General features: G+C 49.2%; 7 protein-coding genes and 1 non-coding gene across 8 annotated transcripts; 4 read left to right on the top strand and 4 right to left on the bottom strand.

The window, feature by feature from the left end:
- Nucleotides 1–1149: 1149 nt before the first annotated feature.
- BC939DRAFT_450334 (uncharacterized protein) lies at nucleotides 1150–2361 on the top strand. The gene is made up of 3 exons (XM_051555519.1): nucleotides 1150–1507; nucleotides 1628–1683; nucleotides 1806–2361. The coding sequence occupies exons 1-3, from the start codon at nucleotides 1246–1248 to the stop codon at nucleotides 2241–2243; spliced, it is 756 nt and encodes a 251-aa protein (XP_051412735.1). The 5' UTR covers nucleotides 1150–1245; the 3' UTR covers nucleotides 2244–2361.
- Nucleotides 2334–3475, bottom strand: BC939DRAFT_450331 (uncharacterized protein). Its single transcript, XM_051555518.1, has 2 exons — nucleotides 2832–3475; nucleotides 2334–2709 (listed from the first exon to the last, which is right to left on the bottom strand). Exons 1-2 carry the CDS (start codon nucleotides 3348–3350, stop codon nucleotides 2416–2418), a joined length of 813 nt encoding a protein of 270 aa, XP_051412734.1. The 5' UTR covers nucleotides 3351–3475; the 3' UTR covers nucleotides 2334–2415.
- Nucleotides 3476–6474: 2999 nt separating this feature from the next.
- BC939DRAFT_144191 (uncharacterized protein) lies at nucleotides 6475–7991 on the top strand. The gene is made up of 4 exons (XM_051550172.1): nucleotides 6475–7089; nucleotides 7193–7333; nucleotides 7484–7574; nucleotides 7710–7991. Exons 1-4 carry the CDS (start codon nucleotides 6507–6509, stop codon nucleotides 7879–7881), a joined length of 987 nt encoding a protein of 328 aa, XP_051412733.1. The 5' UTR covers nucleotides 6475–6506; the 3' UTR covers nucleotides 7882–7991.
- On the bottom strand, nucleotides 7938–10192 carry BC939DRAFT_450327 (Alpha/Beta hydrolase protein). The gene is made up of 3 exons (XM_051555517.1): nucleotides 9562–10192; nucleotides 8810–9235; nucleotides 7938–8711 (listed from the first exon to the last, which is right to left on the bottom strand). The coding sequence occupies exons 1-3, from the start codon at nucleotides 9972–9974 to the stop codon at nucleotides 8102–8104; spliced, it is 1449 nt and encodes a 482-aa protein (XP_051412732.1). The 5' UTR covers nucleotides 9975–10192; the 3' UTR covers nucleotides 7938–8101.
- A 208-nt stretch (nucleotides 10193–10400) lies between these two features.
- BC939DRAFT_450325 (uncharacterized protein) lies at nucleotides 10401–11012 on the bottom strand. The gene has a single exon (XM_051555516.1). It carries the CDS (start codon nucleotides 10875–10877, stop codon nucleotides 10593–10595), a length of 285 nt encoding a protein of 94 aa, XP_051412731.1. The 5' UTR covers nucleotides 10878–11012; the 3' UTR covers nucleotides 10401–10592.
- A 772-nt stretch (nucleotides 11013–11784) lies between these two features.
- On the bottom strand, nucleotides 11785–13721 carry BC939DRAFT_450324 (uncharacterized protein). Its single transcript, XM_051555515.1, has one exon. It carries the CDS (start codon nucleotides 13587–13589, stop codon nucleotides 11895–11897), a length of 1695 nt encoding a protein of 564 aa, XP_051412730.1. The 5' UTR covers nucleotides 13590–13721; the 3' UTR covers nucleotides 11785–11894.
- A 1082-nt stretch (nucleotides 13722–14803) lies between these two features.
- BC939DRAFT_t95 lies at nucleotides 14804–14888 on the top strand. The gene has a single exon. It is a non-coding gene; the product is annotated as a tRNA-Leu (tRNA).
- A 2061-nt stretch (nucleotides 14889–16949) lies between these two features.
- On the top strand, nucleotides 16950–17773 carry BC939DRAFT_450323 (uncharacterized protein). The gene is made up of 2 exons (XM_051555514.1): nucleotides 16950–17328; nucleotides 17419–17773. The coding sequence occupies exons 1-2, from the start codon at nucleotides 17004–17006 to the stop codon at nucleotides 17559–17561; spliced, it is 468 nt and encodes a 155-aa protein (XP_051412729.1). The 5' UTR covers nucleotides 16950–17003; the 3' UTR covers nucleotides 17562–17773.
- The last annotated feature ends 322 nt before the right edge of the window (nucleotides 17774–18095 follow it).

Genomic DNA, 18095 nt, shown 5'->3' with positions numbered 1-18095 from the left:
GCATTTTTTCTCCACTATTAGTTTTGAGTCATGACAATGCAGACCGCTTCTTATGGAGTTCGTTCTTTGCTAATGTTCACTGATCAGCCTTTCATTGTATCTTTATAATGCCGTTGAACGAGGATGGGTCAAAATGACGGGTACTCGGTGAGAGACGATCGGGAATTGAGTGAAGACGGCGAGGCGAGGTCAACGTCTATAGCGAGCGATTGGCGATACAATTGTGACGGATGATCAGGATCGATAACTCTCGATAGATGTATCACATTGTGCTGAATGTTTGGCGGGGATCGGCGGCATCTCTCGAATGCGTACGGCTTAATCCACGAGGATCGGGACGAATGCAGTAGATGATACAAGTAAAATTGGTAAAAAGAAGACTCTGACTCAGGAATTAGACCGTTGTATTCAGGGCGGATATCTTCGTAATAATATCGGTTCCTCGAAGACAATGGTAGAAGTCCGTGCATGTAATGTGTCTTTCCTCCTCGCGCTGAGAACGAGAGGGCAAGGAGTTCCAGGAACGGAAGGACCAGGATGACAAGGACTGTGTGCTTTAGATGGAGGTCATGTTAACGTTGGAGGTGTTTGTGTGCGTAGACTATGTGTACTCTGTCTTTCGAACAGAACAAATGCATGCACGAGCGCGCTCGCTTGATACACGTCGTCGTATATATCATAATTGTATCCTAAGCTCTTGTTATAGGATGATGTGTTGGGTGCAGTGGTAGACTACGCCTGCACCTCGGGAGGGATTCGGCGTTCATCCCACGATCGTATCGACATCATCTTAAAGGATTAAATTAAAAAGCGTTCTTTTGATTTTGATCATACTACTACCAACCAACCGACGCGTCTCTACCCAACTTTTTTGTTCAACATATGTTCTTTCACCTTGATCCCCTATATCTATAGATACGAATATATCGCCTTTATAACTTTCGATTAGGAGTGATCTTTCAACAACCAGATCCTGGGAGCTCAGGACGAACTGCTGGAAATAGGTGCGCAAATATCTTTCTAGTCCACACTGGGAAGGACGGCGACAGCATATGATTGGCCCATGCGAGCCAATCCTGTGGTCGTGACTGCCGCGCACGAAATACATAACAAATGATCCCTTTTTTTTTGGTGCATCGCCCTTTCTTTTGCCTTGCCACCAATTCTTTCGCTCCCCTCCTCTCCACTCCCTCCCCATCCTTTTCTCACTCTCCCCTTCCCTTCGACAAATACTCCAAAATAGCCATGGGAGCCAAGAAGAAGACAAAATCCAGCAGCGATGTACAAGAACCGAAGGCTACACCTCCAGAGGTGATGACGGCACTGCCAGCGAACCACAAGAACGCAGCAAACGTCTTACTCGGATCCCTTGCGGAGCTCGAGGATATGCTCGCACCCTTGTTTGCGACAAAGTCATCCTTGTCAGAGACACTCGCGAAACTCGATATCGAGAAGCGGTGTCAGCTCGAGTTGTTGATGGCCTATACTATCAATACCCTTGCCTTCAGTACGTTTTTGCTTTGCTTTATTATGTCTGGTGTTATGTGGGGTTTTTTGGTTATGGTACAATGGGGATTATCGTATTGAAATACCCTTTTTTTCGCTTTTTCTTCTTGTGTCCTCATAGTCAACTTGAAGGCAAACGCCAAGGCCCCTTCATCTCACCCCGTCATGCAGGAATTGGTACTCATGTTGATTTTGCTTGCTCTATGTCTCCTTTTTAATAGAGCTATCTACATCCCACTTCGATGGCATGCTAACTTGAACCATTCTTTTTTTTTCAATCTCTTTCTCTCTGGCTCTAGAAACGAATCCAAGTGTACATAGAACGGTTCAAGAAGGCCACTTCTCCAGGCCACAACCGCTCAGCTATGGAGGTCGACAAAGCTGCAGCCGCACGGTTCATTAAAGGCGCATTGGTAGCGAATGAGATCGCAGATCGCAAAGCCGCCGCCGAGGCTGCATCAGGGGAAGATGCAGAACCAGAGGAACCAGTGTGGGCAGAACCAGAAGGAACACACACGCGGTTCTTGGAGGATGAGGGGTTGGGCTCGGAGGATGATATGGACAATACGCCGGCACCAGTGGTGGCATCAAACACAGCAGGTGTGGGAGCAGGATCATCACCATCAGGAGCAGGAACAGTAACAGAAGCAGGAGCAGAACCCTCAACATCTCGCAGGAAGCGCATGGATCCGTTTCAAGGATATGAAGATGGACAGAAGAAACCGAAGTCGAAATAATATCAATCGGATTGAATATGGGCATAGACATGAACGTGGAAGAGCGATTTTGCATACATAATAAATGCTCGTCATATTGACTGAACGCAACACTTCCTCATTGGACTATTACGAGTATACAATGCTTCTGTGCGAAATGCGAAAGGACAGCGCACTGAGAGTATGGTCTTGTCTAGATTGAGACTTGTCCGGATCCACGGGCCTGCAACGTTGGCGAAGACGGATACTCTGGAGAATTGGATGGTGGTCGCATATTCATGCCCTGCTTGACCTCGGGAATAAAGCCGGAAAGCACCCAGTCAAGCGAAACTCTGATCTCCCTAAAGTTGACCTGGATCTCGAGGTTGGCCTTACACAGTGACGAAAGACAGAACTGGCAGCGCTTGCTCTCGGCAATCCGGGCTTCGTAATCGATTGCCAGATGCTTCGATCCGGCAGTAGTCAAGGGTATTGTCTTGCTGGGTTTCTGTTGTTGTAGCACACACGTTGAGGTTGACAAAAAAAAAGAGGATTCATTGATTCATCAATCAGTTACACAAGTGTTCTCGTGTCTATGCTGCGACGATGAAAATAACAGAAGACGCATACCGGTTCGAGAGCTCGAAAATCTGCTGCCGCCGCTTTGATCGAATTGAACGCTGCAATATCCGTCATAAGCTGATCATGGTGCAGACAGAAATACCGATGATGATGTGCCGGCGGATTCCTGGCTTGAGTGCACGACATGTACATATGGTGCTTGTGCATCCTTGTGCATCCCTTTTCGCCCTCATCATTGTCCTTCTCCTCTTGTAGTATACGTACTGGTGCGTCTACAAGGCGTGTATGACGATGATGGTTGCGATGGCCACTCATAATATTGTCCTGTCGTGAGAGTTCGTGCTGTCGGATCAATCGCTGCTGGAACTCTGCGACCGAACCCTGTCCGCCGGGCGAGGCTGACCACGGCAGGAAGACCATAGATTGTCGGACCATGTTCGTGTGCAATCCGCCGCCCCACCATCGACTTGTGGTTTGGCGTTCCTCGGGCCAGTCGCCATGCTTGATCCCGATCACGCTGTAGTGCTCGTCACCTTTTCCGTTTACAATCGCCCAGGATGGGGTCATAGAATGCGGGGAGGATGATGAAGGAGTGAGCCAGGATGTCGACCTGCTGGCAGGGGTAGAGGATGGGGGCAAGGACGAAGAGGAAGAGGAAGAGGAAGCAGAGGGTGAGAGGGACGACGCAGAATGGGAGGGTGAGGAAGCGCTGTCGATACTGCTCAAACTGCTGTTGCTACTCTTCCGTGTGACTCTGAACTGATCTGTGAAAGAGTAGCTGCCCAGATCTGCGATGCTTGTACGACGGTTGCTGTAGGAGGATGGAGGCGATGGGCGAGGATGTCCTGTTGCATAGTCGAACAAGTCCAAGCCAGTTGCCGGACTCCTGTATTCGGATTCTGTGAGAGGGCTGGTAGCCTCGCTGCTGCCTCCACTGTTGCTGTCGCTGCTGAGGTTGTAGCGCGGTCGAACTCCTGCCCCCGGCCTTAGTAGTCCACCGATGTTTCCATTAAAGGACGATGTCGACGAGGGCAAGCTCCAGGAGTTGGTAATGAATCGCATGCAGTCGCCCGAGCCGGAGTTCACGGGCATGAAGACCAACTGCTCCCGGGTGCGGTCGATCTCCGTACATTGGAAGTGCACTGCCTGACGCTCTTGCCAGCCTGTGGGGGTGTGATCATGGTGTGGGAACAAGAATAGCGCGATGTTCCCGGGAGCGACATAACCTGCGTCGCGACGACATGGATGCTGTAATGGCTCCTGTTGTTGAGGCGATGGTGATGCAGACGATGACGACGTTGAGACGTTGTAGCTGTGAGATTGATGGTGGATATGCAGGTCTATTTGTGGGTGCTGATCTAGTCCCTCCATGGACTGATTCTGGTACAGATTATGGTGGGGATGGTGCTGGTGCAGGCGTGGCCGTGTATCCTCTGCGCGTGGACCTGCGTTATTAACGCTGCTCGGCTCCTGGTTGTGGTGATGATGATAGTGATGTTGAGGTAATGGCGGGAGCCCATGAGTCCCGTTCCCGACAGGCCGTTGATGCGGTCGCAGATCCCATGGATGCGAAGGTGTGTTCCTGTCGCTGTCCTGTTGTCGTTGCTGCTGCTGTTGTAGTTGTTGTTGTTGGAGTAAGATGCAACCGCCGACCTTGTCCATTAAGACTGCACGAGCAACGGCGCGAAACTGTCGCGAGACCAACTGACAGGGCAGGAGTTGGCCGACCGTCAGGTTATCGAAGACACAAATCAGGACCTCGCTTGGGAGAGGGAAGGACGTCGTGGTGCTCCAGTCATGAATCATGACACCCTTACTTGTAGTGGGTCTGACCATATCGAATGAACCAAGAGTGTCCTTTGAGGAACCATGGTTGGTCCTGGTATTAGTCCCAATATTGATGGCGTGAGCATCGAGCTGGTTCGGGATGTACTGCTGGTCCATGTTCTTGTCCTTCAAATGATGATGGGTGCGTTTGTGGTCTGGCTCGCTGCAGTCGCATTCGTCCTCGAGTGCTCGAAGAGCGTCCTTGCTGGGAGTGTACATTGCTGGAGCAGACTTGATTTCGCTCGGCGAGTTGGCTGAAGAATCCTCTGAAGAAGGGATCATTTATGATGAGGATGAGGAAGATAGTAAAGGAGCGAAGAAAGAAGGATTCATTGGGAGGGCCAAAAAACAATATGTGATGGTGAACAGATTACGCTGAGACAAAGCTACTAGAAAAAAAAAATATGTCTCTTCATGCTGATGTAAATGGTACTTATTCCATACATGGAAATAAATCGATCGACAAGAGCGCATCGCACTGCACCGCATCGCATCGCGTCGTATCGGGGGCTCTGCGGAGGGTGACCCGTCGTGGGTGCGTATCATTGGCTGGCTCATTGTGGCTGTGGGACGTGATCGATGTAAACGAATGCCCCGGGATGGCAACGTCCCACTAGATCTACTATGAGACAAGATCGGCACCTGTCGTATGAGGACCATGAGGCCTCTCCCTCTTTTGCTCTCTCTTTTCTTTCGTACCTTCTTGGCTCCCCACTCCCTTTCTTCTCCTTCCCCCTTCCTTCACGACGCCGCCGTGTTCGCCACCCTGGCCTGTTTGGCTGTGCATTTGCAGCCCGGTACTCTTTCCCGAGAATCACCCTCGTTTTCCTTCCCCCCCACAATACGCGTGTGTGTAGGACAAAAAAGAAAGCCAAAATGTTATTCCTCCAATCTCATTGGCTGCTCCACGCATTGCTGCATTTCCGTCTCCATTTGCCACAACAAACAAAAGCACACCTTTTTTTGGCCCGCTGTTTGGACCCATTGGATCAACTCGACCACCTGCATCCATCCTCCTTCTCATTCCCCACTTTTTCATTCCCCACTCTTGTCATTGGTCGCCACCTTCTATTTCTCCCCTTCAGGATACAACGCAGCTAACTTTGATATATCCGTGTTCGTACAGCTCCACTCTTTATTTCAATGTCTTCTCTCGCGAATAACAACGCGGTGCGCCTCGGCGCTGCTGCCCTAGTGGGAGGGCTTGTCGTGTACATGATCTGGGCTGCAACCTCTTCATCCTCACCTCCAGACGCTCCATCCCCGCCCCTGCCTCCCTTGGATCCTACCAAGGTCAGGTCTTCAACTACCTCCGATACTCGCGACACCGGTAGTAGTAGTAGTAGTAGTAGCAATAGCAGTACTAAGGCCGATAGAAGGAAATCTGCCCGCCACAACAGTGATTCGGAGCACGAGAAGAACAAGGATCAAGTGCAAGGAGGCATAAAACGACAAGAACAGCGATCTAGCCATATCGAGTCGGAAAACGCCATTGCATCTTTTACCGAGCAGGTTTCGATAACTGCTATCACTACTGTCGAGAAGCAAGCTGATGTCAGAGGTAAGCGAGGTCGACAACGAAGCTGATCTTTGGAAAATGAATTAACTGGAGACGAACAATGGTCCTAGCATACTCTTCCGCAACAGTACAGATCTTGTTTTTTAAAATCTTTATTTTCCTTGTAACTTAAACAACTTGAACTCCATAGAATCATCTGATGCCATTGACAATGTCGTCGACCGAGCCCAGTCGAACGTAACGCGTTTATTATCGACTGTTGACCATCATATGTTCTGGATCAAAACTGTTGACTACTTTTACTAATGCTTTTTCAAGGTGTCCTATCTATTCCTTACGCCTTCTAGGTTGCAGAGCTGATCCAGGAGGATATTATTATGACATCCAGCATCAACGACGCCAGTTCAGAGGACCAACGCTCTGAGGATGTTCAGATTGTAGCAACCGTCATTGAGGAGTCAGTGCAGATCGAGGAGTCAGTGCAGGTCGAGGAGTCAGTGCAGGTCGAGGAGTCAATGCAGGTCGAGGAGTCAGTTCAGATCAAGGAGCGCCAGCTGTCAGCGATCCCGCCCAGTGAGGAGACGGCATCTGGTACCAAGGATCAAGAGGTCATTGAGTCACAGGAAATGGAGGTCGAGTCCCAGAACGATACCATTATCTCCGCCAACACTCAGCTCGAGATCGAGTCCTTCAACGCCACTCCTGCTCTGGAAATACTTTTGCCGTCCACACCGGCGATTGTCGAGGAAGAATTCCCGGGCCAGAGAGAGGCTGCAGTAAGGATCGAGAAGGCGTTGGCGATCGCGGAGGCGACTTCGCCTTACAAGAACGTCAGGGCATCCAAGATCCCGGTACCTGCATCGTTTTCATCTTCGTCTTCTTTGGCGCAGTCCTCATCTCATTTAAATGCAGCGGCAACAGCACCGGAAGGACACGGTCCGAGTGGAGCACCAGCGTCAAGTAAGGAAGTCGAGGATGCATGATCTAAAGGAAGCAAGGCAAATTTTATCCGCACACTAACATCGGATTCCTTGGACAATTTCTTGTTTCTTGATTTTGGTAGGGACACACCAGCATGTATTTAATACCAATGCCGCAGTCTTTACGCCCTCATGGCTGCCCCAACCCTCTTCATCAGGATCAGCAAGACCTTCGAAGGCAGTTGATCTGGATCCTGAGGAGACATCCTCGCCGAATATGCATGGTAATCACAAAGGAACGTGTCCTCTCCAGAAGGGGGCGAACGATCTGAACGACCTGTGAAAGAAACTAAGAGCTACCATCCTTCCGCCTTTCAAACAAACGAACAACGACGGTGTTTTTTTTTTTTTTTTTTTTTTTTTTTTCTATATAGATCAAAAGCAAAAGATGAAGAGTCGCTGCCGATTCTGGCCCAACTGCACGAACAAGGCCTGCAAGTTCACCCATCCGACTATGCCTTGCCGGTGAGTGTTTGTTTCTTTCGTTTTATTATAACAGGTGAGCTTGGAGACCAGACTAGTAAACCTCCTCCTCCTCCTCCTTTTTTTTTTTTTTTTTTTTTTTCCTTCCTCTTTTTTCTTTTTACGTTCGCGATATAGTGACCCCGAGAACTGTGCGTTTGGGGACCGATGCAATTTCATCCATCCCAAGGACCTCAACCGGCGACCGGCGCGCACCACCAACAGGAACGGCAATCCGCAGACCTCTCCAGAGATGCGTGGCCATAAGAACGTCGTAGCGTCAAGCTCCATCGCCCAGAACCATTCATAACTTCTGCTTTTATCGATCATGACAATCGCGGGGTCAGCCGTTGACAATAACAGAGCACTAATAAAGAAATAATTTTATTTGTTCCATGCATTTTATTGTTCCATGCAACGGTCGACTCCCATCTATTCATCGTCTTATCTAAAAAAAAAAATTCTAAATCGACATATCCATCAACATGTCGCTCGTCTTAAAAGACGCCAGGTATGCTCATCTCCTTTGTTCAGGCATTGTTGAGGTCCCTATGGGGCTTGGTCGTGGCACCCCTGTCGGTTCCGTTCATATCACGGACCATATGGCTACTGTTGGTGTCCTCCTGTTCTTGTGTTCCAACCGCGGGCTTCGTCGGTGTCTGCGAGACCGGTCTGCGATCCGCCTCAAACATCGCAATACAGAACTCTGCCAAGGGTCGTGTGCACCAACGCTCCTGAGTGAGGAATCCCTGGAACCAACCCAGATGTCCACCGTGCGAGGTCGTTGCCAAGATACCATAGGGGTTTCCTTTGATTTCGTCATAGGGACAGCACTCCTCGACGGCCACAGGATCGTCCAACGCAGTGAGGCAAAGGAAAGGTCGCTTGATGTCGAGGATACGCTGGGAGCATGAAGCCATGCGGTAGTACTCGTGCACGGTCCTGTACTTGAAAATGCGGCGGGTAACGGCATCGTCGAACATGCGGATCGAATGGGCGGCTTCGACTTGCTTGAGATCGATTTCGGGATGGTTCTCAAAGAGCTTGGCGTGCTTGAAGAAGATGCGCTTCAGATTACCGCCCATCGTGGGAGAGTAGATCAGCTTTTGAAGAAATCCGCGCTCCATCGCATAGCAAGTTCTGCAAGCGCCCCGAGAAAACCATACGAACCCGTGTTAGTTGCGCTGAAGAAACATTGACAATTCCGAGGGGGGGAAATAAAGGGACATAGAACATACCCCATAAGGTCATAAGGGTTTCCCACAGACATGGCTCCGAGGAACTCGCACTGATCACCCTCCTCGCCCATATAGTTCATCAGGATATTCGATCCCAAGCTGAATCCGACGCTCATCAACTTGGCCTCGGGCAGGGTCTTTCGGATATGCTTGACCACCATCCTCAGATCATCCGTCCACGATCCACAGTACAGCTGGGCCGAAGTCAATTCAGTGTTGGCACAAGCACGGGCATTAAAGACAACGCAGCGGTAGCCATGGTCCTTGGTCATAGTCTCGACCAACGCACGGATGTAGGATTCGAAGGAACCTCCTGTCAGACCATGGAGGAGGACCAGGGTCGGGGTATCGTCCACGGGTTTGTTTTCGAAACTCGGGAACCAGTCAATGGAAACCGTTCCGCCGTCAGGGGTCTTCATCAGCTCCCTGTTCGGATTATATTCGTAAGCCAAACATTAAACATTGAAAATATGGGCGCACAGAGACACGGACAAAGAGGAAAAATTGCAAATGTAAGCAGACATAAGCGCATGTTTAAGCGTTGTTGAAAGACCGCAGCAAAGAAGAAGAAGAAGAAGAAAAAAAGGAGATGCAGGACGTGCATAGAAGAAGATGAATGGCCATCCTAGAAACTATGGTGCGCACGGATTCGCTTCGAAGAGCCATTGGCTCGATCAATATAGCGAAATCAGCCCTGAAAAAAAAAATCCGGAAAGATAGGCAAACCCCATCAGTCTCTATCTATCACATACCTTTGGTAATCAATAACATATCTGCTCGCAAAGTCCATATAGGCAGCATAGGCCGTCTGGATATGTCCACTGGTCATCCACAGCGTCGGCTTGAAGACTGCCTTCTTGGGATCCATGAGCGAGGGGCATGTTCTTGCAATGTAATCAATCAAACTTTCAGACGAGGATTTGCCAGTGCCTTTGTCGTAGACCTGGATCGAGACCGGTTTGTCGTTATGGGTGATCACAACGGGCGAAATTGTGTACCGGCGGAAGAGCCAGACAGAGACCAGGGGCACAAGGACGATAAGAGCCGTGATCAGGGGCTGTTCCTGGTGCTGCAGCAGCAGACGGGATCCTGTGTTGGTGCTGTTCAGGAATGCCCAGGTGGGGTGACTGCCCATGAGGATCTGCGAAACTGTTTCCATGTCCATTGCGAAGGAAGAATGAGAGAGGGAGCGGAATGGAGAAGGAGGGAGAGGGGGAAAAAAAAAGAGGACAGAGGAGGCTGGGTAGGAAGTCCTTTTATAAGAATGTACATGTACGGGAAGCAATTGAGGATGTGGCAACGGGAGTTGTATTTCGCCGGGAAATGATCGAGAACCAACCCCGAGCGGAATAAAGCAGATCGAATAGAGATAACCAAAACTGGATCCCCTTCACTGGCATGTGCTTGGTCAATGCGCTCCTCTCTATCTGATCCGCCGTACACCATTGCTATAGTTGCTGTGCTGTGCGGTGCTGGACTCTAATCTCACCAACACTGACACTGTAACGACCATTAGATGCAGCGGCTCAGAAATCACCCCAGACAAGACAAGACAAGACATAGACATAGACATAGACGAACACATAAAGAGTGCAAAAGTACGATACACATGGGTAGTTTATTTACATAGGTTTACAAAAAGAAGAGAGACAAAGGACAGTGAACGGATTGAGGGAAAAAAATAGCCGGGATGACTCTTCTTCTTCCCCCCTTCATCGACATTAGAATCCGATCCGTCTTGTTACTTGAACTTGATCTGCTTCCCTAGTGGCGTGGGGCCGCTTTAGTAGTTGCGCTGGACATCACCAAGGGCCTCGTTGGCATGGCCGCGGGCCTGCATGGAGTGGTCGTTGGTGGCACTTCCGACGGTTCTCTGAGTGGCACCCTGGACGTTGTTGGCGACGCCATGGGCGTGGGTGTTGGCCTTCAAGGCGTCCTGGTTGGCGTGGGCCTGGGCGTTCTGGGCGGCACCTCTGGCGGCCAAGGACTCGTTACCGGTGGCACGGCCGACCTTCTCCTTGGTGGCGCCGACGGCCTCGTGGACAGTGTTGGAAACTTTGTTGGTCATTTTGGAAAGTGTTGGTTGGTTGGTTGGTTGGTTGAAGAGTGGGTTGCTGTTGTAGAAGACAGGAAGATGGTTTGATGAGGGACAGAAAGGTGCGGGGAATCGATGGTATTTATACCTTTTCTCCGCCCTGTCCTCCTTCGTCAGGGTTGGCTGCCGCCCTTGAAGAAACCTGTTCCAAGTGGAGTCCTGTCATAGCCTGCTGACGAGGTGAGTGGCAGAGGGGGAGAGGCAGGCGGGGCTGTGAGACACGTATGATGGTATGATGGAAGAATGATGATAGTGAGCCAGGGCTCGTAGTCTAAAGTCTAGCGCGTTCATTGGCTAATTTGTTCCAGTGCGCAATTAATGAACTTGGGATAATAACCCCCGCCCTTGCTAGCCAAAGAAGAGCGACCCCATGCAACGGCCATCATGATGACCTACTTCTTACTGTACGCGACCGCCGTGTCTCCCCTTCCACACTTCCACCCTTCCACCCTTCCCAGATACAGTATGTACAGCCTGTCTGCCCCTGTCCTCCCTCCATGATACAAGCAGCCGTGGAATCGTGTAAACAACAGGTCTCTTTTACTCTCTCTCTCTCTCTCTCTCTCTCTCTATCTCTATGTCGCTCCCTCTCTCTCTCTCTCTCGTCAGACGCCGCCATCATGAAGACCCACGCGAATAATCTATTCCTATTCCGGGACGTAAGGTAAATGGGTGACGAAAGAATTGAAGGTTCCAAGTGACGTCCGTAACGATGATGTCGAATAAAGTTTATTATTTTGTGGAGAAGCATACCGGGCGAATACAGGCTCCCCCATCGAGTGCGTGAATTGTCATCGTGATGTTCACGAATACCCAAAACAGAAGGAGCACGGTGATGGCCATGTACGCATATACCTTTGTACGTACCATCCATCTGGTTCGCTGTTTACTTGTCCGTTTATTTTTTTATTTTTATATATCTCTGCAGACCATCCCCTTCTAGGAAAGGACAAACAAGCTTCTTGTTCTCTCTGACCAGGGTCACTCCAATCATGCTCTCGCGTCGCCTTGTCCGTGACGATCCTCGACTCGGGTCTCTTGCAGGACCAATGACGGATTGGATCGAGAACACGCTCGGATGACCCTCTCCTTGCTCTCTCCTTCAAGCTCGTCCCTGATATCCACCGTCGCGATATCTAGTCCTGCCAATGACGAATAAAACTCCACCCGAGCACGCACAATCGCTGCCGCAAGGTCCTCTGAAGAATCCACAATGACACGAGCCGACGACGAACCAGACGCCTGGACAGCAGTGTGTTCTAAGGGTTGAGAGACAGACACAACCGTATATCGCGCTCCTGAATCGACAACTCGCTTCGTTTCCGTCAACAGTTCGCTATCTGGACGTGATACACGAACCAATTTTGATGATGAATGGCCCTGTGAATGCGCATCGGCAGGTCGTTCTGTAGAATCAAACCCGTCCGCTGGCTCTTCCCGTTTCTGTCCACCACCACCGCCACCACCACCAGAACTAGAAGTCGAATAACCAAGGTGAGGACTCCGTTCTGAATCCTGATATGCCCTGTTCAATTGCACTGATCCATGCTCAGACATCAAATCTGAATCCATCGCCTCGTCTCCTAACACTACCGCTCGCTTTTCAACCCAGACTGTCAGCCCTTCATCACACGTGCGTTGCGTCACGCTGCCCTGAAGACACCCGTCCTCTCTGAAAATTGCCGACATAGCTCCTGGTCCACCGAACCCTTCCAGCAGACCAATCCCGAACCGATTGGCGACCTCGATCTCGTATGCAACTGCCTCGACCGTCAGGATGGGTGGCGTATAAGGAATGGTCTTGAGCTGTAGAACCAGGTACACAAACGCACCCGCTTCATCTGGATTGGACGGCATGGGCGAGAATGGATTGTCGAGAGAGGATCGAGGATGATGGGTCAAGTGATGAGCCGGGTGTGAAAGCGATGTTGGCGAGGCAGGTACCGACGATACGCTGTCGTCGCCATTGTCGAGACTGATGGGGTTCAACACTGAGGTCCCGTCTCCTGCTGTTACCTCCTGCAGTTCCTGTTCCAGTCGCGTGTAGCTCATGTACAAGGGCCTGACCTCAATAAATAACCAGGCAGTCTTTCCTGAGGGTGAGAGCGCGTGTGCATATTCCCCGCCTGGCTCAAGCACATAGCCCTGGTTCGAGGACCACTCCGAAGGCGGTTCGTCCTGGGCCAATGCCTGCTTGGCCAATTGGCGTGTTGCAAAGATCCGTCGCGTAGTCGACCGTCGCTTTCCACCCGAGGCATCCTTAATGGTCCGTTGAAGAATATAGGCGTTTGGACCCTTGCCTGCCCGTTTCGCGATCGCCGTCGAGGAAAAGTCGAGGGTACCCTCCCATGAGTGTTGCTCGATCCAGACATGAAATCGGTCTCCGTTGATCAACGCTGAGACTTTCGAGAGCTCCGGTCGTTGTGGCGAGGCACTGATCTCGTAGAATGAGAACTGATCCCGTGGCCAGGTCCTGAGTAAGTAGTCTTGGCAGGCGGCGTTGGCATCGCTGGCGACTGTATAGACAGACCGGATCTCGCGTTTGGAAACACCATCTCCCCAGAATTGTTCGAGGATAAGTTGGTAAACGAACTCCGAGGGTGGGACAGGGTGTCCAGGCGGTTCCTGTTGGTGCTGCTCGGGATCTGTTGAGGACTGAATGTTTACTGGCTGCGGTTTGAACATCGCCTCGATGAGAAAGTGTATGGTATTAGATGAAGAGAGGCGGTAGAGGAAAATAGAGGAACAGATAAATAACGAAGAGAGGATGCAGGAGTAGTTGATGAGTGGTCGTTGATGAAATGCAAAACGGTTGCTGCATGGTTAAAAGCAAAAAAAAAAAAAAAAAAAAAAAAAAACAAAGTTCTCTCTTCTTTCATCAGCTTTTTATTCCTTTTCTTCGCATGCCGCCACAAAAGAATAACACTTCAAAACGAGCAATTGAACAAAGACAAGTACACAGGACTAAAGATAGGCGTGGCAATGCTACAGAGAATGGTATACGTTCCCTGAGTGGTTCATGTTTGCTGTATCCACTAAAATAGTGAACGATACAACTTTCTCCATGCTTCATCTGTAAGAATAATCTCAAAAAGGGGCGCGCTGGAAATTTCAGGCACAAGAGCATCAACTCATCTGTAGCGGTGGTTGACATGGTCAATTGCTTGACGTTTGACGTTTTTCCCTTTCAAAATTTAATTCACCCCGCATTTTACTTTTCGTTTTTGCACGACTGGTCTCCATCTGGCCCTCACTCCCCACTTTTCAGCGGCTCCGAACCCATCTTTTCTTTATCTTTTTATTCTTCTTTCTTCAGGACTCCATCTGTGCTGCGTTAACGACATGTAAAAGTCACATAAACGTATAAGAAAGCATGTAATATTGCTTTTTTTTTTTTTTTTTTTTTATTAACATAAATCCCCATGAGCACAGCATGTAATATTGCTGCCGCAGCCTTTCGATAAAAACCATAATAACCTACACAGCAAAAAAAAAAATGCGTTCAAACTTAAGTTTTTTTTTTTTGTCTCTCGAGTCGATTGATCCTGCGAATCTATCAGACCTAACCAGCAATGATCTACGACAGTCGCCCTTTCCACAGGTCACATTCCCCAGGTCTGCCGGGCCTACCGGGCCTTATTCCGCAGCTGTGATTCCACTGAACAGTCTATTCCTCATGATTCCACATATTAGTCGGCATCCAAATAAACATTGTTCCATTCACCTAGGATATAGCTATCGACTTATATACACTGAGGCCCCAGGGCGGGCCCCAGAGGGCTGCAATAGCTCGAAACCCATTATTTGCCAGAATTTTCACTACATAAAGGTCTGTCAGCTTGTCTTCTTATGAATTTTCAGCCAATCAGAGGCGCGAGCTCTGGTTTTGGGTGTTTCATGGGCATATGGCGGAGTCTGGTCTAACGCGTTGTGCTTAAGACACAATGTTCCTGGAACTCGTGGGTTCGAATCCCACTGTGCCCAAATTTTGCCCTCGATTTATGTCCTCTCCTTGGTGGAGGGAATAGTGTGTGTTGAGAGGAAGTAGAGTGGTTCTATTTTTTGTACGATCCGTATGGTGTATCATTTTATTCAACGCGGTCATCGAGAGGGAACGATCAGTGTCAGTTTCTAGTGTATAGTCTCTGAGACTTATGTCTAACTGCGCCTACGTCTTCTAGTGTGGTTGTTATACCATATTCAATAAACAATACCGACAACTCACTATGCCCTGTTCATTCAGCGTTTTAACAAAATGGTGTCACTCTTTTTATGCTCCTCAGTCCTCGACTAGTGGTACTTTAACATCAGGGCGTTCTGCTGAAGTGCTGCCCAGCAGCTCTTCGGGTGAAAATGAAAAGTTGCAGGAAGGCCTCGAAATAGAATACTCGAACAACGTTGATATGGATAAATATTAGTCATTCTAGCCTTCTGTCGAGGGCAAGCTTTCCTTTGGAGGAGCTGATGTGCCTTTTTTATAGCAGCAATGGATTATCAAATAAGGTACAGTGCTGGAAAAAAAAAAAAAAAAAAAAAAAAAAAAAAAAAAAGAAAAGAGAACTGTTTGACACCCATCTCATCAACCCTCTTGGTCACCATTGCTTACCGGGTACAACGAATGGCCTGTTCTTTATGGTTCTTATACTCTTCTACTGCTGTGTAATTCCGGGAGTTCAAGCGATCACACTTCTCAAATAGTGGCACATTCAACGTGTGCTTCTTTCGGGGAAAGCGGTAACGACAAATTACTGACTGCCAATTATTGTCCTCAGTGTCCACGGTTCTCTTTATGGGCCTTTGCTGCGCCCAATTTCTGTAACATTCCAGATCACTATGGCAATGATCTCATTCGTGTTTAAGTCCTGTCTTCGCCTGGGAATTCAATCCAAGAAAAGCTTTTTATTCACTCCACTGGTCCCAATCGTTTGCAGCCCTGCTCTCTTTATCACCGATGTTCCTTGTCGAACCGATAGACTACTTCATTTGTAGATTTATCTTGTATAGATAAATGGAAGGCCGCGTCCGAGCCTTCCTGGATAGTATTCTAGTACTAGTATTCTTCTTAGATAGCGCACTCTACAACTCATTTCGCTCTACACTTTCTATGTTCTCAATTTACCTCCAGTAGTGTTTTATCTACCTCTGGATTGTTCTTGTCTCTTTCACTGTTAATTCCCTCTATATTATTGCTCCTCGCAACTCAGTTCCTCAGGATGAAGCTCCTTCAATTACTGCCTTTTACAGCGCTACCGACCGTGGCTTGACCCTTGGATGCGACCCTACATGATCCGATATGTGTGGTGTTAACCCTGATACAACCTTCGAGTTCCCCGCCCTCTTTACCCTGAGCTAGGGTTACTGCACCACGCCGGCCACGTTTTCTTGTGGATGGAGCCTCGATGGTTTCGTACTCGTTGTTGGAAGAGATAAATCAAGGGCTCTATCTCGCCTGTGGCAATAATCAGCCGTATGGAGACTGCATGACGTTGCTCAGCTCGGTCCAGTCTGCAATATTTTAGTCTTATATCCACTTACAGACAAGAAAGTCAAGAAAACAAGAGAGGAATCCTTATTCCCAGGGCAGACGGTACCTTATAAAGTGGCCCCTGTCTGCGCCACGTGAAGGGTGCTCTTCTCTGCTCGTATGTACTACATAGGTCAATATGTGCATAGTCGTCGGGGACGAAGGATTACCTTGTCTTGAATCGCTTTGACTTGAGCCTGCCGATGCGGCAGTAGGCCGATTATCAGTTCGGGCTACTTCTTAACCTGCTGAGAAGATACGATGACACTGATGTTCACCAGCGGCGAATCATCAACACCTTTCTCCGACAACATCAGTGGGATAACAACCGCGACCAGCCCACCAATTTTTTTCATCTGTTTAGCCGTGTGTAAAAAGCAAGGGAGCTAAGCGACCGGCAGCTCGAGCAGGCCCCCGGAGTGACCTACATATTCGAGGCCTAGAGGCCCATGCGATGGTTCAGCAGAAGAAGGCAACGGAGCTCCAGACAGACCTATCAATTACATTGTCTCTGAAGGTCAGGTGCTAGGTGGTGTGCATCAGCAACGTTTATTATGTTGCCGATGTGATCAACGATGCGATGGGAATGGTACGGTCTGTTATTCTTGGACATTATGGCGTCAATGACTCTGCAGAAAGCCATTTCGTGCTCGGAAGAAGCTACATTTGCTTGTAGTTCTCTCTCATTCGCCACTATGATCCACAAATTCTATTCATTGACTTTGCCCCAGATCTGTGTCTCGATCAAAGGGTTCTTCTGTCCAGGCCTGCCCTGTGTTGCACTTAGCGGGGATCGAACCTGCTTGTCCGCCTCGTGTGTCCTGGTAGGCCATGACTTCCTCTGGATCGTTTCCTTTGTCACCCAGTCCGCGTTTGCCGAACCCCGCAAGTCTCGGCCAGGTAACGGTCGAGCGTGGAGGGCCAAGAACAGTACCTCGATGCCGTCAATCTATGCACAGTAGTTAAGGCGGAGTTCCTTTGTCCGCGTAGATCCCAATGTACCGATGTATGTGGCAATACCTACATGCCGATATCAGCAATCTGGAAACATATGGAGGAGTGCGAGGAGTCCATGGATACGATCAAAAAGGCAGTGGCATCTGGAAAGATCTTTGGGACACCTTCAATGGTAGTGATCACTAACGCGGGATAGAAACCGTCAGGTAAAGAGGAATCTTCCGCGGGCTTTCCGCGGATATTAACGTACCATAAAATGGTACATAGATATGGAGAAGGGCATTGAAAGGCTCATCCATTATGTGGACCATCTGAAAGACCGCTTCATAATTCCAATTCCAGGGTCTTCGGCCAAACAGATCACTCGTTAGCCATCTGCAGAGGGAAGAAAATAAAGATAAAGAAAACGCCCTTTCGAACAAATCTGTAGAACAGTGAGCTTAGTCTCAGATCGCAGGAACAAGGCTATAGCGCATACAATTCTCAGTTCGATCAAATCGTCTGTAGTGAGCTTATTCTTTAAATTAACATTAGTAGAGGCCCCACGTCGCCTTTCTGCACCACGGGACGACCCTACATTGTATGGTACTGGACCCTGGAGTCTATTCGTGTGCAGCTAAAAGCCAAAAGGCGGATGATTGTCGCGTCCTAGCACAGACTAGGTCCAGCGAATGATATGGCTTCGGGCCATGGGTTGCTTAAGGCAAGCT

The sequence above is a fragment of the Gamsiella multidivaricata genome, assembly GCF_025024155.1.
Source record: "Gamsiella multidivaricata strain RSA 2152 chromosome Unknown BC939scaffold_29, whole genome shotgun sequence".
NCBI lineage: Eukaryota > Fungi > Mortierellomycota > Mortierellomycetes > Mortierellales > Mortierellaceae > Gamsiella > Gamsiella multidivaricata.
This window is presented reverse-complemented; position numbering and strand designations above follow the sequence as displayed.